The sequence below is a fragment of the Python bivittatus genome, unplaced genomic scaffold (assembly GCF_059951505.1).
Source record: "Python bivittatus isolate LINGU-HERP-01145 unplaced genomic scaffold, Pbiv_v1 ctg000080_np1212, whole genome shotgun sequence".
In the NCBI taxonomy this organism is placed as follows: Eukaryota; Metazoa; Chordata; class Lepidosauria; order Squamata; family Pythonidae; genus Python; species Python bivittatus.
In genome coordinates, this window is record NW_028277035.1 from 42,970,390 (window position 1) to 42,996,083 (window position 25,694).

General features: G+C 41.0%; 2 protein-coding genes across 2 annotated transcripts in view; one reads left to right on the forward strand and one right to left on the reverse strand.

The window, feature by feature from the left end:
• FAF2 (Fas associated factor family member 2) overlaps positions 1-18,859 on the forward strand; it is a 39,445-nt gene extending 20,586 nt beyond the window's left edge. Inside the window, exons 8-12 of the mRNA XM_088133922.1 lie at positions 16-193; positions 1,511-1,682; positions 3,563-3,706; positions 4,455-5,512; positions 18,612-18,859. Coding sequence (XP_087990048.1) covers positions 16-193; positions 1,511-1,682; positions 3,563-3,706; positions 4,455-4,637 — 677 coding nt within the window. The 3' untranslated portion in view covers positions 4,638-5,512; positions 18,612-18,859. The remainder of the gene's footprint in view (positions 1-15; positions 194-1,510; positions 1,683-3,562; positions 3,707-4,454; positions 5,513-18,611) is intronic.
• A 13-nt stretch (positions 18,860-18,872) lies between these two features.
• The window catches only part of RNF44 (ring finger protein 44), a 59,529-nt gene continuing 52,707 nt past the window's right edge, over positions 18,873-25,694 (reverse strand). The window contains exon 11 of the mRNA XM_025173799.2: positions 18,873-23,195. Coding sequence (XP_025029567.1) covers positions 23,133-23,195 — 63 coding nt within the window. The 3' untranslated portion in view covers positions 18,873-23,132. The remainder of the gene's footprint in view (positions 23,196-25,694) is intronic.

A 25,694-nucleotide genomic window follows, 5' to 3' on the forward strand; every position in this document is an offset into this window, starting at 1 on the left:
ATATATTTTTCTCAGTGTCTCAGGCTTTACGTGAGAACACCTACCCTTTCTTGGCAATGATCATGCTGAAAGATCGTAGAATGACTGTGGTTGGAAGGTTAGAAGGACTTATCCAACCTGATGACCTCATTAACCAGTTGACATTTATTATGGATTCCAATCAGACGTACTTGGTGTCTGAGCGCCTGGAAAGGTATTAAGCGGAAAAAACATGCCATTTTTCTCCTTAGTTTTATTTCAAAATATTTTAATGTTGGATCAAACATGGAGGATGATGGTTATAATGTTTCTAACAAATCAAATAATATATCTCATCATTTCTCCAGGAACTCAAGGCATTTTACATAGAAATCTCCCTTCATATTACATTCTTTTCTGATTTGGTCTGTTCTCAGCCACCTAAAATATGAGATTAACTAGATTCATACAGCATATTAAGGGTTGGGTTATGGTTGTTTTAATTATAGATTGCTTAGTAAGACACAGTTTGATCGATACGTATAACACACTAAGTAATAAAACATGATCTGGGTGAATTGAACCCAGCACAGTAAGTGAAAACTGGCAAATCACATCATGGTTTAAAGGGAAGTATGAACTCAGGCATTGTGAAATCTGAGGACCTTGGTCAGTGTGATACAGGATATCTAATGTCCCATGATATCAGAAATTTACACTATTCAACTTTATTTATCTACTTCATAGCCCAATTAATGTTTATGCACTTTACTAATAGATTATATGCTATGACAGGATATACTACAGGAGGTAGGATATAAGGGATTGAAAGAGATTTTGGCAGCAAAGCACTGAGAGCTAATACCATTTATTGCTATGGTATATTTACACCAAACCAAAAAGAATATGGGCTGCAATTATTCATTAAGTTTTGACATTTATCTGTCACCCTGACTCTGGAAATCATAGTCTTGTCCACTGTGGCCCTTGCAACCCAAAATGAGGTGGGGAGAGAGGGGAAGAGTGGCAGTGTCGCCTCCTGCTGTTGAAAAGTTACTTACCCCTGCTTTAATCCCTTCATCAGCCCCAAACATAGATTCCAGGTACTAAATCCAATGGAATTTTAGATTCTTTGGAACAGTTCAGTTCTAGACTCAATGATTTGTGGATTTAGATTTGGGCAAAATAGATTTTTGGTTGAAGAGAAGGAAAAAGCACGCCTCCTCCTCCTCCTCCTCCTGATATGTTTTTTATCTTTCATATACCTAGATCACCCGTTTGAAGCATTCAGCTCTGTTCAGAGAGCTCTTCATTTTTACTGGCAAAGAAAGTAGCTGCCACTAGGTGGGATGCTCAAATTTGAAGATATTGCTGTCTTATAAAGGGCAACCATATATGTACTCGAGTCATAATAGAAAAGAAGTTGTCAGTGGTCCTAATTCTAAATGCATCTTCCTATTTAAGTAGTTATAAATTGCTATTCTGGAATTTCTAAATTTTTTTTTTTAAAGCAAACTTGGTTAATTAGAACAAATTTCCCTTTCTATATTAGAGAAGAACGAAACCAAACTCAGGTCCTAAGGCAGCAACAGGATGAGGCATACCTAGCTTCCTTAAGGGCAGATCAGGAGAAAGAACGCAAGAAAAAGGAAGAGCGAGAGAAGAAGAGGAGAAAGGAGGAGGAGGTGCAGCAGCAGAAGCTGGCAGAGGAGAGAAGGCGGCAGGTAAGAAGGGACACTTATTGGCTTAGGAGCCTAGCTGTTTTCATAGCTGATAGAGTACAAGGCTTTTTGTAAATTGTGGAGTGGAGGGTGTGGCTTTTCTACCAGATTGTTTCTAGTTGATTAGCCTATATATTCGGCCAGTGTTTAAGTGAGATCCAGGGACCCCTGGGGGTCCCCCAAGTCCCTCTCAGGGGTCTGCAAAGCCAAAATTATTTGCCAGATATTGAAGATATTTGCAAACATTTGAAATAATGTCACTCTTATTATTATTATTTTTTATTTGTTAAAAAATATTTTTTATGAAAAACATTTTATTATGTTAATATCTAATGGGTTTAATATTTTTTTACCTGATTCAATAAATAAATAAAATAAATGAATGCATCAGTTTTAATTTTGAATATGGTAAATATCAGTAAATATAACCCATACAAATGCTGTTTTGGGGTCCTCAATTTTTAAAAGGGGGAGGGGTCCTGAGAGCAAAAAAGTTTAAGGAACACTGTATTGGGCCAATTCCAAATGTTCTTGCCCTTCAAGCTTCAGTGTGCAAGACAGAAATGAGTTAGGAGTCAGATGTTTAGATTTGTACTTCACTCTGCTTTGAAATTTTTGTAATGAGAAGCAGTGTATAAAACCTCTAATGAATAATACATTAATCCATTAAAAATCAAAACACTACCTGTAGCCTGACAACTCTGTGGTAAGGTATCAGCTCTGATATATTTATATTTCTGTAGATGAGGTCCCCTTAGATCTGGCTCCAATTCTTCAAATTTACTTTTTCCCAAGAAGAAGAGGAGCAGGAATCAGTGTGCATATTACACTTTCTTCTGGAAGTCTGCAAAAGTGCTCTATCCAGTAGTACAGTGGTACCTCGGTTCACAAACTCAATTCGTTCCGCGACTCTGGTCGCAACCCGAATCAAATTTTCCCATAAGGTTCAATGTAAATACGGTTAATCCGTTCTGACCCCTACGAATGTGGTTGCCAACCGATTTTGGTTGTGACCCGAATCAAATTTCCCCATAAGGTTCAATGTAAATACGGTTAATCCATTCTGAACCATATGTATTTTTTTTTAAACCACAAAAATATGAAACAAAATACAGTACAGTGCAGTATGAAGAGAGAGAACGCTAACCTTGCTCGAGGCGACTTCTGGCGTGGAGGACAGGAAGGCGGGTGGGGAGGCGGTTATTGCTTGGAGGGAGAATCCCCCTCCCTACAGGAAGCCACGACCACGTGTCACGGGAGGGAAAATGGCCGCGGATCCTGTTCGTCACCTGATCCGGTGTTCGCGAACGGAAGCAAACTTTTGCGAATGGTGCTGTTCGTGAACCGAATTGGTTGTGAACAGAAGCGTTCGTGACCCGAGGTACCACTGTACTTCTAACAAAGTTTCATTGAATATATTGGAAAAATTCAACTGCATATTTTAATGCCTGTTGAATTTGATTATTAAGAAGCTTGAACTTGGATTTATTGGTTATGTTGTTGTTAAAACCTCTTGCTGGAATGTTGCATTTCCACATTTTAATCCTCATCTTGTGTCTAGAGCTGCAGTTTCCAAGCTATTCCAAACAGGATATTTTACTACTTAATAAACAGAACTGTAAGTGACTTTGCTCTGGTGCCGCAGAGCATCCAGACACACAGTTTAGGAACTGCTAGGAGTGCCATGGAAAAATTACTGAGACACTAAGGGTACCATGAACCAAGGAGGCTTGGGAGCCCCTGGTCTAGAGGGAATGGGACTTGAGAATCTACTTAAATCTGTTGACTGCTGCACCATTGCCCTGATACCAGTATTTAGGTTTAGATTTTGCTATGTTCCTTGAATTGCTGCTTGTTATGCACCTCTCCCATCTACCCTGCAGACTTTGCAAGAGGAGAAGGAACGGAAATCTGAATGCCTTCCTCCAGAGCCACATCCTGATGATCCTGAAAGCGTTAAGATCATCTTCAAGATGCCCAATGACTCCAGGGTGGAGAGGCGGTTTCACTTTACACAGTCTCTAACTGTAAGAAACGAGGGGGGGGGATCCTAATCTTATGGGTGATGAATGTTTTTGTATGACTGACCTTCAAAGATTTGAATCCTCAAGCTGCCACACCAGCAAGCTATTAAGACATGGAACAGCAGTGTGGAAATTGTGGAGCTCAGATGAAGTGTGAAGCAAAGCAGAATGCCGTTCTTAATCTTTTTTTATAGTGCTTCTGATCATACAGTTCTTATCTGACCTAGAATTCTGGCAAATAGGTTAAGCTGAGAAGAGATACTTATTAAGGATTTAGACCTCAGTTTCCCACATGGACATCCAGTGTTTATCCCATTGTATCATCCAGGCCCCTAAGGAAGCAAATGGATTGGATATGGAATATCTTTTCATGCCACCCCTGTGCTGTACAATTATTTGGAGGAACTTTTAGGGGATGGTAGAAAGAAGGAAGAATTGCCCCCCCCCCAAAAAAAAATCAGCTTCCCCTTTTCTCCAGCAGGAGCAACTTGTTAGTGAAGTTTTGTTCACTGAAAGTTTGGATCCAAGCCATTAGATTTTTTGTTAAACCAGGGAATGGTTTACTGCTCATACAAGTGTTTTATTTAACAAAGAATGTGGTTTCTTGGAGGTCTCTATCTTGACATTTAACGTTTCCTACTCATTGCAAACTAGCTGTCTTTGGTGGTACTGTTGTAATATGAGCATCTGTTCGTTATTATACTTCTTCAAGACAAATCCCTTGACCAACATTTGTGTATAACTTCCCCAGGTGATCCATGATTTCCTATTCTCTTTGAAAGAGAGCCCGGAAAAGTTCCAGATTGAGGCCAATTTCCCCCGCCGTGTCCTGCCCTGCCTTCCCACAGAGGAGTGGCCTAATCCACCCACGCTGCAAGAAGCTGGACTCAGCCACACGGAAGTCCTTTTTGTGCAAGACCTTACGGACGATTGACATTTATCCAAAATACAGAGATGGAAAGAGAAATTCCTATTATAATACAATATTTTTTTTAAAGACTGCTGCATACAAATGAGGGATCAGAGACTATATGGCCTGGCCAGCCACGTCATGTGTCTGCACTGGCAGGAGAAGCTGCACACTCGCACACACTCAACCCCTTTTACATTCAGAGGGCAGACAGGAAGAGCCACAATTGGCGTCCCAAGAGAGGGTCAGAAATGCAGCTTTTGGTAAATGCTGCTTTTATTGGAAATAATTTACGCCATTATTTTGACATTAGAAAATTTGACGTTCTGCTGCTTTTGACAGCTAAAGAACCATACCTGTGAGCCAGGTTGAGATCTGCCCCTGTTGGGGAGAGACAGATAGGTTATTTTCTTCCAGCTTCTCACTCTGTAAAAATACTTTAAATATATCTTTTGCTTTGTAATGACCAAAGGAGAATGGGTTAACAATGATTTTTTTTTTCTAAATAAGGAGCTGTTGATATTCTTAACAACAGAGGTTTTTCTTCTCCAGGGTTGTTAGCTGCATAGTGTAATAAACTCTGCCTCTAGTGTGCCTGTGCTAACACCTGTCAGTGTCTTACTGCCTCTTCAATACCTAGCCCAAATGTACCGGTCTGAAATAATGGCTTGCCCCAACCTGTGCAGACATACAATCATAGTAGAGCATCATTCTGGATTTGACATTGTTTTTGACTTCACTGCAGCCTGTTATGCTTGCATTCACTGCATTCGAGATGAGCCTTTTTCTGTACTAATATAGGATGTTTCCAATATAATCTCATGAATCTGCAGTAGTGACTGAAAAGAAAAGAGAAATCAGCATCGAAGTGTGGACTCTCATAATCTTTGCTGAGCCAGGTGAGTAGTAAGGTCATTTGTCAATATTGATAGGTATTACAGCCACCTGAAAGGCTGCAGGTGTGATGAGCTGAATGTTGTGATTGGTGTCTCTGGATTCTAGAGGACTTTACAGCTCACGCGGACAGCTCTTTTAAATAAGATTATAGCCATAAAGTTGGATCAAGACTTTCTTCCCCATGAAAGGAACTAGGGTCTAGGAGAGGCTTCCCAGCAGAGGAGGGGAGCTGGATAACAAGTTTCTCCAGATTCTCTTGCAGTTCCCAACAGTGTGAGATTCAGGGAGAAAAGGGCAATCAGATCAACTTTTGCCTCCTCTACCAGAGGATCTCTTCTGAATGCAAGTGTGGATTCAGCTCTACTAAGGGAAGGGAGGTTAAGTCTATTCTGTCTTACAATTTGGGTTCATGTGATCAGGAAACCCTTTTCTCTTGTTTTTTAGCAAACAATGCAATTTATATAAATTAGAATCTTTTTAGGCTTCTAAAAATTAAAAGCACAAACCGTGCACATAAAACCCACTAGGTACTTGTATCCCTTCTTGAGACTGAGAAACCTTCAGCCCTCTTGCTTCTATGTACTTGCAAATAATATTGCTTCCTGCAAGTGGTAGCATTGGAATCTGGCAAGAACTCACACAGTACAGTATTACTTTTAATTTGCTAGACTTGGCTTTCCGTCTCTGTTCTGTTTGATTTGATCAGAAGCAGAAGTACACTAGCTTTCCCCTATGTCTCATCAACGTTTTAGGGAAAAAGCAGTTAAATAACTGAGTTAAAAGGAAAACTGTGAAGTAGGAACTTGATCTCTGGATGTGTGTACATGTGTGTAGTGAGTCTGGGTGACCTTATTGATGGTATATGTGTACATGTACTAAAGCGTATCTTATATACATTTTCCTCCATATGTATTAAAAGATCTGATGATAGTCACAGGCTAAATGGTGATCAAACTACTGCCAAAAATTGAAAGCATCACATTCTTAGCTGAGAATTTTATGCTCTATTTTTTTCCCCTTTTTGATGATGGTGTAAAAGAGAAATGGGCATGCTGAGTATTTAGGTAGAACACCAGTGAAGCACAGCATTGGTGAGCCCTTTCCTTTTTTACATACATATATACATACATACAATTTTTATTTTAAAAGTTTTCAATAAAATAACAATACAAATTTTGAATGAAAAAAAAGAATAGGGAAAAGTAATAAAGTGAAAAAGAAATAAAGCAAAAGAAATAGAAAAGAAGAAGAAGAAAGTAATGAAGAAGTGACTTCCTATCTTAACAGCAGTTACAAGTATATTTATATTTTATCCTTTCGGTGAGTGAGCCCTTTTCTGTAGAGTCTAGTCTATTTGTGGTTTTAGTCTGTAGGCATTTATCAGAAAAATAGATATGTGTATTGGTGTATTTTTTTTCCATAGAAAGTGACATTTTGAGAATTATTTCATATTTCATGATGAAAAACATGCATTCAGGCAACCAAAGTAGCATTATTTAATGTGATAATTGCAGTTTGATTTCAAAATAGATGTAATAGAAGTAGCCAAGTTTGTTTATTTTTCTGTCATTGTTTTTACACAAATATATATACTCTGACATTTTTATACATCACAAGGGACAGGCAGCTGAATGAAACTATCCGTTCTTCTTGCCTCTTCATCCTGGGGCTGAAGGCATGTATCTTCCAGCTTATTTTGTAAAAGGGTTGGGTTGGGAGATGAGAATACAAAGGATCACTTTTCTCAACTATACTAATCTGATTAAAGTAAAACAAGGCTGTGGTCCAGTGTTTCTCAACCTCAACAAATTTAAGCCGTGTGAACTTCAACTCCCAGAATTCCCCAGCCAGTCATGCTGGCTAGGAGATTCTGGGTATTGAAGTTCACACGGCTTAAAGTTACTGAGGTTGAGAAACACTGCTCTAGTCAGTCCTTTGTATATCCACATTGAAAAAGGTCTGTTGCATGACATCCTACGCGTTGTATCTGTTACTAATATTGTCTCCCAAACATAAGCAAAAATGATTTAGGAACAAAAAAGATAATCTCCCATGGGTCCCCATTTGTACTTAAGGGTAATGCTAATGTTAGGATGACCAAATCTGTACTGCAGGAATCTGGATGATCACTAGATGGCAGCAGAGTGTCTGTTTTACTGTCACCTACTGGTCAGCTGGATTTTGCAGATCAGATTCAATAGTGTTAGCTGATATTAAAGAATATGGTTAACTCTATGAAAGGTTTAATTGCTTTTCAAGCTCATATTTATTTTTGCAGAGGCTTTTGTGGGAGGTATGTGAAATGAAAGGACTACAGCTAACATCTTGGAACTAAATGACTAATCTTTCTTTGAAAGCTATCCTTGAAGGTTAGTTTGTTGGCAAAGGGTACTGCAGTGGAATACAGTATCAACACTAGGACTGTGAGCACTTAAAAAAAAATGACTTGGAAGAAGTGCATTGGATCTCCTGTTTTTTCTGGCTTCTGTGTGTTCCTGAGAAAATATGTGGCTGCTCTGAGAGTTGCATTAACTTTTGTGAACTGACTGCTGAAAACTATGTTTTTTCACATGGAAGCCTAAAAAAAGAGGGGCTGATGACTAGCAGACAGGTGTGGTATTTGTGTGCGGTTCATAGCATTTCCTTTATTTTAAAAGCATATACAGTTCTAATCAGCACCTTGCAAAAGTGAGTAATTATTTCACCAGTGCTTAATAAAGCTTAGGGTTTTTTGTCTAAAATAATACTTTGCCATTTAATTTCAATTCTGCTTCACCAGGTTATGTGGGTGCCTTCCATGTTCTTCCAGTACTCCACTTGGGTTAGCGTCACCAATTGAAATGAAGCATTTTATTGGTAACTTGAAAAAGTAAATGTCCTAGTGTGTTCTAACACTGTTTCCTGCAGAAAAGTCTTACTGACATTGACTGGTGTTGCCTTCCACGTATCACTGTGTGGGCCACCATCACACTACAGGTTGCTTCTTAGGAGCTAACCGTATGTTCTTCTAAAACCTGACCTGTTTTAGGAGCTAATTAGAAAGGAAGCCCAACAGGAACTGTAACAGCAGAGCTTGTTTTACCTTGAGCAAAAGGTGGATGGCTGTATTTGCTTAGTACTTAAGGCCAAAATAACCCCAAACCCCTCAAACATTAAAATAGCATTGAGAACTTAAAACAAGTACCTGAAAAGAAGCATCAGGATATAATCTCTGTTTTTATTGGCAGCATGTATGCAGTAGAGTTTAAAATCTTCATCTTAAACTTACTTGAATCTAGCTCTAGTTTCCAGCCTTCTAGTAATCCTGACAGGACAAAAGCAAGTAAATGGCTGTGTTTTTGCATAAACATTTGTCAACAAAACTGATGTAAGCCTTAAATAGGTTCCTTCTCAAAGGCCCACCATCTATGGAGATGAAAAGGATGTACTAATTCTTTCCTGGCCAGGAAAAAAAAAATCAGCAAAACCCCACTTGTGGGCTTTTCCTCTAAAGAAGCCATGATCTTTTCTCCTTATGGATAAAGAAGTATAAATAAGCATAATATTTACACAAAGGCTTTTGTCACAGCGCTAAAGAAATGTCCTGGCCAATTTCCATTCATCAGCAGTGTTGTCCTGGTTAGATCAACCACAAAATGCATGGGATCATTCATCATATTAATCATCTGCCAGTACACTGATAAGCTTTCTGTTAGCATGTGCCTGCTTCAAACGCTTGTCTGTACTGACTGAATCATTTTTTATGTTAACAATATTGCTGACTGAAAATCTGTCAGTGAGATTTGAGAAATGGACATGGCCTCAGTGAGCAGCTAAAGTAGAAGCTTTTAAAAAGCATCCTTCTTTAGGATGGTTGAACTAAGGGCATTCACAATATCCTTCCCAAGATTCTGGTCTGGGGAACAAAAAGTTTAATTCAAGGGCTGAGAAACCAGGTTCATAGCATCATAGATTGGAAGGGACCTTGGAGATCTTCTAGTCCAACCCCTTGCCCAGTGCAGGAGCCCTCAGACCTTTCTGGACAAATGGCTGACTAGTCTTTTCTTGAAAACCTCCACTGATGGAGCACCCACCACTTCAGGAGGCAGGCTGTTCCACTCCTTGACAGCTAGTTGTGTTTGGATAGGAAAAAGAATCTTGAAGCAAAGCAAACTTCATATTCAGGTTTGAATGACAAGGCAATTGGGGTTCAGCCACTAGTTCCAGCTGCCACCTTCCTTGACACTACATCCATGTGCACAACATTATTTCCGACATGCAGGGCGTTTTGGAGGGATCTATAGGTTGGCAGTTTTGTAAATACATTTACTAAGATTAGTGCTTAGAAACCCCTTGTAGTTCATATATCTTGAGTCTAATATGCCATAGAATTAAGGGGAATGTGTTTTCTCAAAAATAAGTCACCAGCATAGATAATGAGCAGTGACAAGCAACTACCGGAGAAAAAGCTTTTTGATGATGGAAATGTTGCTTAAACAAGGACAAAAGACATAAAATTGTGTAAAATTAATGCAAATGCACAGTGAAATGTGGAAAAAAGTCTTTGTGTGCATTGGAAGTTACCAAATTCCTAGAGAGGTGTATGGACTGGACGAAAAAGAATATTAAAGGAAGCTAAGTTTCCAGAGAACCTGAGTGATTTTCTAATGTTTCCTCCTTCTCTACAGAAGACTTAAGGAAGTTATCTATGATAGTTTATATTTTCAGGAAGGAACTTAGGCAAATAATGGGTACCTAAATTAAGTTCCATAACTCACTGACAATTTGAAAACCAATAAATTTGCATTCTGAGTGTGTGTCAGTAGCCTGCATGTTGGTGGGATAGAAGCAACAGTATTTTGGCTTGCAAGGTAGTCTCTCTAGATTCAATATCCTAGCTTGCATAGAATATTGTGCCCATGCTAGCTGTAAAAGAGCTTTGGCTGTACTTGTGGCATACTGGCCAAATTGTGTCCAAACTGGCTAATATCATCCTTACTGCTAGCAGAGAATGCCGCATGTGGCACAGGTATGACTAGGACTGATAACTAGTCATACCTGTTTATATCTCCCCTATCTTATTAAAGGGCATTATGTGAGCATCTCAGTTAACAAAAGCCATGAGGGACAGTAGAGGTCAATATCCATGGGCCTATCTGGTGACATCCACAATATAGTGACAATATAAGAGCTAAATCGTAAACTATATGAACGAACTAATGAAAGAAAAATATGCACATTGTGTGTGTGTGAAACTCAAAGGGGATGGGTGTAATAAATAAATAAATGGTCTGATCTTGATGAATATATCCAGGGAAGTGAAAGTCTAGGTTTAACAATGAATGAAACAGCTAAAATATGTCAAAATGTATCTCCAAGTTGGTGGTAGTTGCATGTTAAACTCCAGTAAATGGTGATACAGGAAGAACCAGAAATGAGGTTTGAGAAGAATGGTGCAACATTATGAAAGAATGTGATGAGGGTCGGCGGAAAGAATTGCTAGGTATCTTGACTGGATGGGTGGAAGCAAGATGAGGGAATACAGAAAAATGACTGGGCCATTCAGAGACCCAAGAATGAATGAGAATGGTTAGCTGGTAAGTATCTGTTTAGAAAAAGTATTTGTTTTGAGTAAGCAGTTTAGAATAAACCACTTATAAACATGGCAAAAGAATAAATTTATTTCTAAAGGCACACTGATTTGATTGTTTATGATGAGTGACTGAGAATTGGTTAAGGTTACAAGAGTGATGAGAGGTTCTGAATGTGAAACCATGTTTGGGTTATGTCAAGACTGGATCTTGGCAGGAAAATGAAGGAAAAGAAAACATGAAAGAAATAATAGTAACAGAAAGACTGCAAAAAGAGAAACAATGAGTCCTGTATGGAAAAGTATTAGAATACAGGTTATTCTTCCAACAGAATGAATGAAAAATTGATAGGGATGAAAGATACTGCATAATGTGTACAGAGAGAAAAAGATAATTGCAAGCAGTTACAAGCTAGGATTAAAAGAAGCAAAGAAAATGCAAAAACAAATATTGAAAATTAAAATTTGTTTTGGAAGTGGTTAAAAAGAGCTGAAAGCTAGGGGTATTTTAAAGATCTGTATGAGAGTGATAGTGATACCTTGAAATGTGGAATTGAAACAAATACTGTTAGTCCAAGTAAAAAGTGATGAAAAGGAAGTGCAATGCTATGAGATTGTTGGAAAGTGGTAAAGCAGATCATGTAATTAGAGATATGTTAAACTATGAATGTGAAATTCTTATGAGGCTTGAAGCTGCATCTGTGCCTGATTGTGTGTGTGTGAACCATTTCTGTTTGCTGCCTGTAATAATAATGTTTCCCCATACAGGAGGAAATATAGCAAGACTGAATGCAAAACCACAACAGTATTAGTTTAAGTGTGCCTGGGAATGTGTTCAGTGATCGAAAAGGTGTAAGAAATAACAATGAGAAATAAGAGTGAGAAATAACATTTCACAAAATTGTGAAATGTATGAATGTGAAAAAGTGTGTATGCTATTGATGTAGGAAAAATGTATGAAAAAATGAATTGACCTGAATTACATACGTTTTGCTTGAATAAGGTTGGCTGCTGAATTTGATGAATGCTACATGATGGAAGTAAAATGTGTGAGAATAAAGGGAATGGTTCAGCATTGAGCAGGAAACCAAGGATATGTGATGTATCCTTGATTGTTTAATGTATTTATACAGTGTTGCTTAAAAGCTTGTGAACTTTTTTCTGCATAAATATGTTTTTGACTCATTTAATTGGGTTCTCTTTAGCTTTGGGACTTGTGTGGAGAACAGATCATGTTTTAGGTCATATTTATGCAGAAATATTGAAAATTCAAAAGGGTTCACAAACTTTTAAGCACCACTGTATATACATGTATAATGTTTGTGATGAAGTTAGAGGTGTGCTTGTTGGGAATGTGAATGTACATGTACTTTTGTATACAGATGGTGCCATGTTGTTGACTGAGAACCTGAATGATTTGCAGTGAATGTTAGATTGATAGTTTGATTCAAGGAAGACCATGGACCTGAAAATTAAGTGTATCAAAACCCAATACAGTTGTGTTTGACAGAAGAAAATGGAGTGAAAGATAGCTACATATACATAAATGGAAATATAGGGCGTAGATTAATTTATTAGAATGTTTACTAAAGATTGAGAAGTGTCTGGAGAAATGTTAAGATGTGTAAATATTCAGTGGGTACCTGTGTGGTCTGTGGTGAGAAATAAACATTAGTTGAAAGAAGCAAAAACAGCAATGTACTAGAGCATACTACTGTCCACTTTGATACAGTATACTGAACTGAGAGTTGGGCATCTCAGGAGAAACGTAAGCTGAATGAAGTGACACAAAGTTAATGAATAAGCCATTTCTTCATCTTGGGATTCATTCATTGAGATGTCACTTGACCAGGGATGCCTAAACTTTTGTGTGCACCTGTAGGCTCAAGATGAATGGAGACTGAAATAATAAATTAATGATGAATTAATTTGCTGTATACCAGGGTATGTTGAGGTAGTTTGATCATGCAGAGAGAATGAATAAGGATCAAATAACAGAACTACATGAAGGAAGAAAAAATGGACTGAGAGGAGGTGAAGACCAAGAAGTCATGGGTGAATGAAATTGATGAGAATCTCAAGAGATGAGAAACTAAAAGAAAAACGGCTGTTTATGAAATGGTGTATGTGCATGGTGGTAGGAAGTATGAAGTAAAACATGTATAGTCAACCGTTTTGCTTTTAGTATTTTTCTTATCTCATGCCTTTAATTTCTTTGACTTGCTATTTCTTACTCCTTTTCTGTGTTCTGCATAATGCTGCTTACCCCAAAAGAGAATAATGTGATGGGTATGTACATATATACAGATATTTTGGCTGAAGAGAAGGTCCATCAATAATTATTCAAAAATCTCAAATTGTAAACAAGAATAAAGTTATCCTTCAACAGAGAGAAATTTAAGGGATTACATTTAGGGAGGAATAGAGCACATATAAACACTGGGGGATACATGGCTTGGAAGCACAACACTGGAGAAGGGTATGGTCACTGACAAGCTGAACGTAAGCCAGCAGCGTAGGACAGATGCTAGAAGAGCTAACCCATTTCTCCAGCTGCATACCCATGATGCCCTTACAGTATTCTCAATTCTGCACTGTTAAGACCATACTTGGAATACTGAAATGCACGTTTCAGGAGGGTATTGACAGGTTAGAACAGATTCAGAAGAAGGCAACAAAAATGATACAGGAACTTGAGGACATGCCCTGTGAGGACAGGTTGGGATGCTCAGTCTGGAAAAGATGCTCCAGTACATAAAAAGGTGTTATAAGGAAGATGGTCAGGAACTATTTTTCTTTGATACAAACTAGGATAAGAAACAAGTGTAAGATGCAGATGCCTATATTTCATTTTAATATAAAGATCTTCCTGATAGAAGAATTTACCTATAAATAGTGGGTTCTCCATCTCTGGAAAGTTCTAAGGAGACTGGAAGCCACCACTTAAGAATTAAGAATAGTTTAATTGGTTTTCTGGCACACTATGGAGGGTTAAACTTACAGTCCCTTCTAATTCCATCATTCTATTATTTAAATTCCTATGAGAGGGTTACCAATAATTTGTATGGTTTGTAAAAGGACATTGGGCAAACTCATGGACTAGTGATAATACCCATTTTCCCATCCAGATGAAAAGCCATTGAAACCCATTGCTGAGGGGCACAGCCAGGCCTGTATAGTTGCCATTTTTGTTGTGTTTGTAAGCAGTCTATGGATCTCTGGTTGACCAGTGTGAGAACACAATATTAGGCTAAGTTTTGTTTTGATCTGGCACAGCTCTTAATATGTGTCAATATTAGGAACCAAATTCTGAGGGAAGAATTCAGCTAGCAGTGCTTGCTATGTATGTGTGTATATATACAGTACTGTGCAAAAGTTTTAGGCAGGTGTGAAAAAATGCTGTAAAGTAAGAATGCTTTCAAAAATATATATTGTAATTGTTTATCAATTTACAAAATGCAAAGTGAGCAAACAGAAGAGAAATCCAAATCAATATTTGGTGTGACCACCCTTTGCCTTCAAAACAGCATCAATTCTTCTAGGTACACTTGCAGAGTTTTTGAAGGAACTCGGCAGGTAGGTTGTTCCAAACATCTTGGAGAACCACAGATCTCCTGTGGATGTAGGCTGCCTCAAATCCTTCTGTCTCTTCATGTAATCCCAGACAGACTTGATGATGTTGAGATCAGGGCTCTTCTGGGGGCCAAACCATCACTTCCAGGACTCCTTGTTCTTCTTTACACTGAAGATAGTTCTTAATGACATTGGCTGTATGTTTGGGGTCGTTGTTCTGCTGCAGAATAAATTTGGGCCAGTCACATGCCTCCCTGATGGTATGGCATGATGGATAAAGTATCTCCCTGTATTTCTCAGCATTGAGGACACCATTGATCCTGACCAAATCTCCAACTCCATTTGCAGAAATGCAGCCCCAAACTTGCAAGGAACCTCCACCATCCTTCACTGTTGCCTGCACATTCATTATTGTACCACTCTCCAGCCCTTCAGCAAACAAACTGCCTCCTGCTATAGCCAAATATTTCAAATTGTGACTCACCGGTCCAGAGCACCTGCTGCAATTTTTCTGCACCCCAGTTGCTATGTTTTCGTGCATAGTTGAGTCACTTAGCCTTGTTTCCACATGGGAGGTATGGCTTTTTGGGCACAATCCTTCCATGAAGACCACTTCTGGCCAGACTTCTCTGGCCAGGGGATGGGTGTACCTGGATCCCACTGGTTTCCACCAGTTCTGTGATGGCACTGCTGGACATCTTCCAATGTCAAAGGGAAGTAAGGATGATGTCTTTCATCTGCCACATTAGTTTCCTTGGCTGACCACTGCATCTACAGTCTTCGTTGCCCATTTCTTTGTGCTTCTTCAAAAGAGCTTGAACAATACATCTTGAAACCCGAGTGTTTTTTTGAAATTTTTGCCTAGGAGAGACCTTGCTGATGCAGTAGAACTACCTTGTGTCTTGTTGCTGTGCTCAGTCTTGCCATGGTGTATGACCTGTGACATGAAACTGTCTTCCACAACCTCACCTTAGTAGCAGAGTTTGGCTGTTCCTCACCCAGTTTTAAGCCTCCTACGCAGCTGTTTCTGTTTCAGTTAATGACTGTTTCAACCTACATATGAAATTGATGATCATTAGCACCTGCTTGGTATAATTGGTTAATCATACACCCGACTCTAATCCTACAAGATCCCTGACTTTGTGCAAGTGTACAAAGTGTGCATGTGTAAGAATTGATGCTGTTTTGAAGTCAAAGGGTGGTCACACCAAATATTGATTTGATTTGGATTTCTCTTGTTTGCTCACTTTGCATTTTGTAAATTGATAAACATAATTACAATATATATTTTTGAAAGCATTCTTACTTTACAGCATTTTTTCACACCTGCCTAAAACTTTTGCACAGTACTGTATATTTTCATTCTGTACCATTAAACTCTAAAAGGCAGGTTACTAATGCTATTCCTTTCCAGGAACCCAGGGAAAGACTAACACGAAAACTGAATCCTGTTTTGATATTTTTACTATAGTAAATAGTAATATTGTTTTCCACCTTTACTCTGAAGTTCAGGGCAGTCTACCTAGGTCTCCCTTCATTTCACTCCTACAATAACCTTGAGAAGCAGGTTGCATTGAAAGTGCATTTGCCTACTTTGGATGTACAGGTACTCTCCAGTTTAAGAACAAGTTCTGTCCCCAAGGTCTATCCTTAAATTGAATTTGTACATAAGACAGAACAGTATTAATGTATAATACTGTATAAGTAGTATTTTGTATTTAACTCAAACCCTTGTGTGTATAATTTGAATCATTGTGTATTTAACTTGAATTTTGCTACAGTAGGCTCCATTCTTAATTATGGGTCATCTGTAACCTGGGTGTTCTTAACCCAGGGACTACCTGTATTGTCTCAGCTGCTACTGAGTTATGAAAAACCACAAAGAAGCAGGAATTTACCTATTGCAGTATTTTTTTTTCTTTTGGCACAGGAGTAAAAATACATGTTTTATGTATGTACTATGCAGTATTAAAAACTGATGCAAGCAGCCTACTTATAGAGATACCGGTAGCCACAAAAATATTTTCACGATTGGGGAGGGGGCAAGGACTGGAGATAGAATCTTATCTCAAGGAGTGAAGTTCAACCATTATTGATGGAAACAACACAAAAGGGGAGAAAGGGGTACTTAAAGAATGACCAGGAAGAATGCATCCAGAAAGAGTGAGCCTAAAGCCTGGTGTCTACAGAGTCAGCCTAAGGACTGTAGGATATAGGATGAGGTGCACCTTAATTCTCTATGCCAATGTTTCTCATCTTCAGCAACTTTAAAATGTATGGACTTCAACTTCCAGAATTCCCCAGCCAGCAATGAAACTTCAATTCCCAGAAATTCTGGGAGTTGAAGTCCACACATCTTAAAGTTGCCAAGATTGAGAAACACTGCTCTCCGCAAATGAGGCTTCATAAGAACCACTTGCTACATCAGGCTGATAGCCCATCCATTCCAGCTTCCCATTTCTCATCACAATTGTCTCTGGAAAGATCACAAGCACAACATGTAGCCCTGTGTCTCACCATTGCTCTGAAAATAAAAGTATTAAACACTTTCCATATGGCACCTAACCTATCCACAAATTTGTTCCAAGGTACACAAATTTGCTGCTTTAGGCACTTTTTTATTCTTGTTGCCGTGTATGTTACTTTCCAAAATCTAACCAATATTTAACTGTCCAAAGAGATCCCACAAACAAACACAAACTTTTGTTTGAGCTGTGAAAGATTTATTTTGTTCATTTTTAGAGAACGAATTGCTTCAACCAGCACTGAAAATGGTATCCGAAGGCTTTACATAAGGTACACTAATATCCACAAATCTTCAGTTGCACTTTATTTCCTCTGCCATGGAAATGGCTGTTGAAACTTCCACGTTATATGCTGGATGTTTTTTTTAAACTATGCGGAGATGTTGGACATGTTCTAATTTTACTGATCCAACACTTTAAAATCTGGATCCAAATTAGTTTCAAGAGCAGAATTATTTTACAGTACCCACCCCCTTAAAAGACCCTGGCCTTCGTATCTCACAGGAAATTCGTTATGGAGCCAATCATGATGAATTCTAAGAACTTGGTCACCTTTGTGATTACTTTGTAATCTAGTTATACCACTGAGAATCACCGCATCCAGTCACTATTAAAACCTTTCTCAACCATATGAACTTCATGTTCCGATTATCTTAAGGTAATACGTTCTTAGCTCTTGATGAGCAGATAATATCTATTTTTTATGAAATGTGTGTGTAGCGGGGAGAAAAATATGCCTTCCTGAGAGTGCCGTCTTCACCAAAAGAAGAGACTACCCTGCCCTCTTTGGTATACATCATACATTTATTAGTGAATATCCCTCTCAAAATCAGCCACAACATTAAAAAAAATAATGATTGCACTACTTGGTCAAGCAGAACTAGCAACTTTCATTTTAAAAAAAGTACAAATCTGTTAAAAATTTCAATCAGTATAATACACATATATAATACAACATACTAGTTATGTTAAATGCTACAAACCAATATGATTCCAATGGAATGGAATAAAACAAAACAAACACTTTAGAGATTTAAGATTTTTTTTTCTTCTCTATATATTAGCCTTTTTTTTTTTCCAAATACATACATGGGAAAAATGAGGTAACTGTAAATGTGCAAGTAACAGAGCAAAAAAAAATTATATATATATATTTATAATATATATATAATATATATATATATATATAAACTTTCTAACACAGAACAAATGCCCTGGTGCCCTACAGGGAGGCCCCTCTCCTTGTAGGGTGAAGCTGAGCTATCCTCCTGGAGGGCACGGGACTGGTATAAAAGAACAGTAAACAGCCCACTATCCCACCACAGGAAATCATTGGTAAACAGTGGCATCTACAGCGCAATCAGCAATCACAAACATCCTAAATAAATGTTTTAGTAATATTTTTTTGTTTTTTTTTTTCATGATAACTTTTAGCTGCTCCTTGGAATAAATTCTGCAGCACACGAGCTGTGAGCTTTCGAGTCACCGTCAGAAGAACCGTAAGGCTTTCCTTCCCTCCCCACCCCCAAATAACCTTTCTGAAAAGATGGCGGGGGAAGGAGAAGAGACACTGAAACAGATGGGCATCGGCACTATTCTGATTGGCTATAAATATAGAAACACCTCCTGTGTTTTGCTGTTGTTTTTTTTTCTTTTTCTTTAATATGTACAGTAAAGACCTTTGGTTATTTGTATCACACGGAATAAGGGGTGGTTGTTGCTGTTTTCCCCTCTCTCTCCTTCCAAAAGCTGTGAGACAAGGGGAAAGGCTGGGGGAGAGGTGGGTCTGACACAAGGCACTGGCTTGACATGGCAGGGGAGAGGGAGCGTGACGGATCACGGGAAGACTGGGAAGGAGAAGCTGCTGGTGTCTGTGCAGTCTGAGAGGATGGCAAGCGGCCTGCTCCTTGGTGTGTTTGTGTGCTCGGTCCAGGACCTGGCTTAGATGTCCCACTGCAGCTAGTCTCCCCCTCTGAAGAGGGGGAGGGGAAGGAGGACATTCTTTATTTGAAGTTATAACTCACTTCCCCCAAACGTAAGCGGGGTGAGTGGAGCAAGAGGAGAGAGACTCCTAAAAAGTAGCATTGCTCTTCATCTTGACAAATGGAACACAATTGATTATTCAAGAAAGAAAGCTGGGACCTGCCCAGAGCTTCTAATTTGCTGATAAATCTGCAGGCCAGCTGCTTCTCTCAAATAAAAGACTGCCAGTCTATCCATCCTGCCTTGTTGTGTCTTTGCAGGAACTAAAGGTTTGAGGATCTTTATTATTAAGCACTATTGTTGTTGTTTATGGCAGAAGAGGCCAGAACGAAGTTTGCAAGCCTCCCTCTCCTCCTCCTTGCACCCTGAGGATCGCCTTGCCTCACCTGGGTCAAATCAACAACTTCTGGGGAAGAAGCTGCTCACCTCACCAGACACGGCTATCAGCACCAGTGGCAAAAGGCCAGCTGGCCCCAGCCACAACCCAAAGATTCTCTACTTTAGAGGTTTAGGTAGTCCTTGACTTTCAACCACAATAGGACCAGAACTTCAATCGCTAAGTGATGTGGTCATTAAGTGAGTTGCACCCAATTTTACCGCACCCTTTTTGGTAGCAGTTAAGCAAATCACTACAGTCATTAAGCAAATCCCAGTCGTTAAGTGAATCCGGTTTCCCCCATTGACTCTGCTTATCAGAAGCCCCCTGGGAAGTTCACAAATGCCAGGGGTCATATGAACACGTGACTCAAGGATGCTGCAACTGTTGTAAATGCATGCCAGTTGCCAAGTACCCGAAGTCTAACCACATGACCGCGGGGACATTGCGATGGTCGTAAGTGCAAGGGCTGGTAGTCACTTTTTTCAATGCCATTGTAACTTCAAATGGTTATTAAACAAATGGTTGTAAGTCAAGGACTCCCTGTAAATATTGCTGAAAGTTGGCATGTTCAGAAAAACACCAACAGCTATACTACACCAGAACCACTTCCCTCCAGTTACCATCAAGTTCAGAGCACTCCACAGGAAAAAGTGGAGTTGCTGCTCTTCCCACTACCAGCCACTCAAGCCCTCTCAGACTTGGGGGACATTACACTGCCTAATCCATTTGTCACTGCTCCTTCATACCCATGTGGCCCTGAGTAGAGCTCTGCTTGGCTGTTCCATAAATTCATCAGGCCCCCTTGCCAAGAACAGTTGGATGTCAGAGCACAAGGAAGATGGCCCACTTCTCCAGAAAGGCTCAGGGAATGCTTCCTGGCTTTGAGGAGCAGGACCCAGCCTCAGGCTCCATTGTAGTCTCTGCTCCTATCTGCCGCCACCCACTTTGAGGGGGAAAGAGCTGAGATCTAACCATCAGTCTGAGTCTGCCACTTGGAGGAGTGTAACCGAGGGAGGGCAGAAGCTGCCAATCAAACCGAAGGAAAGCACAAACTCTATCATCGTGGGTAGGCAGAGACCAGATTCTGACTAAGAGCCACACACTGCCGGACTTGCCCTGGAGCATTACTAGTTGACACAGGACAAGACAAACTAGACAAGGAAGGCAGGGAGGAGGAGGAGAAGAAAGGAGTGGTCAGCAGGCCCCTTTTCTCCTACTTCTGCAGCACCATGAAGGAGAAAGTGACCTTGCCAGAGTGCTCCTTCCAAGGCAGCTATTAACGCACAGGATTTCTGCCTCTGCAAGCTTTACAACCCTACCTCAAATTAAGTCCACTAAAGCCACTTTTGAGTCAGTGTTGACTCCGGGCGACTGCCTGGACAAGTCCCTGCAGTTTTCTTGGCAAGATTTCAGAAGTGGTTTGCCACTGCTTGCATCCTGGGACTAAGAGAGAGTGACTGGCCCAAGGTCACCTAGCTGGCTTTGTACCTAAGGCAGGACTAGAACTCATGGTCTCCCAGTTTCTAGCCTGATGCCTTAACCACTGCACCAAACTGGCTCTCTACTAAAACCATGCTGCCTCCTAACCCAACCTGGTTTCAAACCAATCTCTAATTTGGAGGGGAGGGAGGGGAGAGAGAAATGCCCTGAAAAGCGTTAACGGTCCTTGTGAGGCGTTGCGGACATGTGCAGTACAGTGCATGGCAGTAATCAGCTGAGCACAAAGAACCCCCTCATTCCCACCCACCCCATCACCCCACAGCTGGCTAGAGAGATAGCCAATACCAAGTTCCAAGCTGGTCATAACATGCATGCATAATTTGTGAACATTTACATTAGATTTTTATCATCTTCTCTGATTCTTCCAGGCTTCAGACACAAACCAACTAAATGGCGAGGGCTTCTCTCTTATTCCATGGTATAATCATGCAAAACAACTTTTAAAATTATTATTTTTACGATAACAGGTTTCTGTAACAGGGTGGCAGGTTGGTTGCTTTCTTGCTTCAAATCAGCAGGTATTTTAGGTAGGAGAGTGTGTGTGTGTGCAGACACAGGAAGGCACACAGCTTGAGTGTCACGGCCAAATCGCCCATGGTTCCTGACCGAGCGCACAAGCATCAGGCCATACAGAAAAACTCATCAAGAACGAGCATCAGTAGGCCAAATGTGAGGGGAAATGGGGGGGGGACGGGACTGCCGAGGGGAAGAAATTGAAAGAGAGAGAGAAAAAGGTAGGATGACAAGGCATGCCTGGTCCTACGAAAGCTGACTCAGCACTGCATACAGCCTCATGGAGGAAGGAATGATCACCAGAAAGGCTTTCTCCATGATGGCTAGTGCAAGGGTAAATAATAAGATAAATATTCCTGCCTGCTCTCCGCCCAGGATCCTACCACTGAGCGCTCCGCAGCTGCCCAACAACTCTCAGGGCTTAACCTGGAGTTAGGACAGAGAACTGACAAAGGGGCGGTTGAAGGCTTCTGCCTCAGTCTGCTGAACATCTCTCCCTCCCCTACACCAGGGGAGAGCATATGCACGCAGTCTCCCGGGGATACTCGAAAACTGGATGGAGGAGAGATGGTTTCTGGAAATGGGTACCGAGAAGGAATAGGAACCCAAATGCATTACTAGGACAATGATCTGGGGTCTGAGTGTGCAAAGGGAAAATAAAAGGAAGACACATCAATTATTACATGATTCTATATCTCAAAACACAAGCCACAAGCCTCCATCTCATTAAGTATGCAATAAACAGAGCCGGCTGTTTTATTGTAGGGATTTTCACTTGCATACTCCTCCTCTCTTCCAAGCTTTCTGGGGGGAAATGGGTCTTTCCCCCAAAACTGCCTTGCAGCAGAATATTGCTGGACTTAGTTTAGGCCCATTTTTCTTTACCTCACTGTGCAACTTGTGAGAACAACCCTGAACTCCACCCAACATTGCATGCATGCAAGGGGAGGGAGAGTCTGAGACGCTGGTGGGACTATTCTGTGCATGTGTAGGGAAAAACACAAGGTGGTCCTGGGCCATGATTTGCATGGAGACAGCCACAGATGTTTTTGGCAAGGCCTCAAGTGGCTTACATCAGTGTTGCAACCAACGTACTCCCCGCTACTGACTACCTTGCAACACTGTACTCTAGGCAAGCAGGTGGTAGGGTTGAAGCAGGCACTTCTTCCCCTCTCCCTTGGAACTGTTCTGCTTTCAAGGCCCCCAAATCTGGCTCTGCCAGAAAGGAATGAATTTGGATAAAAATCTGGGTCAGACAGCCACAAAACCAAATAGGAAAGGAAAACCCCAAACCAAGAAGGAATGCAAACACCTGGAAAATAATGGTGCAAGGATGGAGAGTCTTTGGAGTGCAGAGCACGTGGGGATGCCTCCCCCTACAAAGCATGACACCGCAGAGCTGGCTCAACCACCAGGCCCAGTCCATGCCATGGGGTGAGGGGGAGGGGGTGTCATACATTGCTTATATTCTCACCGCATCCCAGGAGAGGCCCCAGAGGCTAAGCGTACAGGCTGGCCCATGCCTCTGGTCCAAGGTCCATATCCTGGAGTAAATTTGTGCAGCAGTGCATTGACGAACCTCATTCAGCCTCCCGGTGCACTTCTGAAGCATCTGCTCGGCAGATGGGGCATGTGCGGTTTGCCTGCAATGATCAAGGTAAGAATGAAACTTTTGGCCAGTCTCACCCACTGGAAGACCTCCAAGCAGTCCACTAAAAGAACAGCACAGGCAGCTTCTCGGCTTTGAGGGCTGCCTATTTCAGAATTACTTAGGTTGAAATGCAGTCACATCCCTTCTGAAGGGAAAGACGTAAGACAAGTCCAATCAATTCAATCTGAAAACCAAAAGCGTTTGTCAAATTATTCAATCTAAATCCTTTATTTATCCAACTTGAGACTGGAATTTCTGTTGCTAAGCAAAGCGATTGTAAGGCGAAACATCATGTGACCACACCACTTAGCGATGGCAGTTCTGGTACTCCCAGTTGTAGTCATTAGGCAAGGACCATGCCATTATTAGGCAAGGACCTCGTGTTTCTCCTGCCCTGTGCAAACTGCCAGCTCCATCCCATTGCATCCTTCCTGGCTGGGCCTGGTAAGCTCTCTTCAGCAAATGCAGCTCTGTTGCCCTACCACGCTCATCTCTCCTTCAACTCCCCATCTCTGCCATTTGGACACCCTGCACTCCGCCACTGGTTACCTCAGCCACCCCCCGCTGAACGTTGCCGTCTTCTTCCTCCTGCTGCTGAGGCATGCCTGGCCAAGGCAGCTACTGGTCCTTTGCGAGGCCTCACAAGGCCTCGCAAAGGGCCAGCAGCTAGTCTGGCAGGTGCGTCTCATCAGCAGCGGGAGGAAGAAGGTGGCGAAGGTCAACTGGGGTTTGCAGGGGTAGGCAGCAGCGGCAGAGTGCAGGGCAGCCAAAAGGGCAGAGATATGGGGAGATAGGTGGGGGGGTGAAGTGCACGCTGCAGTCATAAATGTGGGCAGGCCACCAAGCACCCAAATTCTGATCATATTACTGCGGGGATGCTGCAATGGCTGTGACTTCGAAGAGTGTAATGACCATTCGTTCAGAGCTGTTGTAACTTCATTGTGGTCATTAAGTGAGGACAACTTGTAGTTGTAACAAATGAGCTCAATTCTTTCCTGGTTACATGCCCACTAAAAAGAAAGCAATATATTCTTAACATATGGCTCTTTTAAAACCAATGTATTACATACAGTGTATTTGGAAAGTATTCAGATCCCCTTTACTTTTTTCAATTTTGTTATGTTGCAGCCTGATACTACGATTGTTCAAATTCATTTTTTCCCCCTCATTAATCTACACTCAGTACCCCATAATGACAAGGTGGAAACAGAATTTTAGAAATGTCTGTAAATTTATTAAAAAGAAAAAACTGAAATATATACTTAAGTATTCAGACCCTTTACTCAGTATTTTGTTGAAGCACCTTTGGCAGCAATTTCAGCCTCAAGTCTTTTTCAGTATGACACAACAAGCTTTGCACACCTGGATTGGGGGATTTTCTGCCATTCTTCTTTGCAAATCCTCTCAAGCTCAAACCCCCTGGATGGGGACCGTCGGTGGACAGCCATTTCCAGGTCTCTCCAGAGATGTTCAATAGGTTCAAGTCAGGGCTCTGGCTGGGCCACTCTAGGACATTCACAGAGTTGCCCCTAAGCCATTCCTGTGTTGGCTTGGCTGTGTGCTTAGGATCGTTGTAATGTTGGAAGGTGAACCTTCGGCCCAATGTGTGGTCCTGAGCACTGTAGAACAGGTTTTCATTGAGGATATCTCTGCCCTTTGCTCCATTCAGCTTTCCCTCAACCCTGACCAGTCTCCCAGTCCTTGCTGCTGAAAAACACCCCCACAGCATGATTCACTGTTGGGATGGTATTGGGCAGGTGACGAGCGGTGCCTGGTTTCCTCCAGACATAACGTTTAGAATTGAGGCCAAACAGTTCAATCTTGGTTTCATCAGACCAGAGAATCTTGTTCCTTCAGGTGCTTTTTTGCAAACTCCAAGCGGGCTTTCATGTGTTTTGCACTGAGGAGAAGCTTCCGTCTAGCCACTCTGCCGTAAAGCCCAGATTGATGGAGGGCTGCAGTGATGGTTGTCCTTCTGGAACTTTGTCCCATCTCCACACAGGATCTCTGGAGCTCAGTCAGAGTGACCATCAGGTTCTTGCTCACCTCTTTTACTATGGCTCTTCTCCCCCATTTGCTCAGTTTGGCCGGACGACCAGCTCTTGGAAGAGTCCTGTTTGTGTCAAACTTCTTCCACTGGAGAATTATGGAGGCCACTGTGCTCTTGGAAACCTTCAGTGCAGCAGACATTTTTTTGTACCCTTCCCCAGATCTGTGCCTTGCAATAATCCTGTTTCTGATCTCTGCAGGCAGTTCCTTTGATCTCATGGCTTTTGCTCTGGTACAGTATGCATGGTCAGCTCTGAGGCCTTCTATAGAGAGGTGTGCGCCTTTCCAAATCATGTCCAATCAATTTAATTTACCACACGTGGACTCCAATCAAAGTGCAGAAACAGCTCAGCAATGATCAAGATAAATGGAAGGCACCTGAGCTAAATTTCAAGTGTTGCAAAGGGCCTGAATACTTATGCCAATGTGATATTTCAGTTTT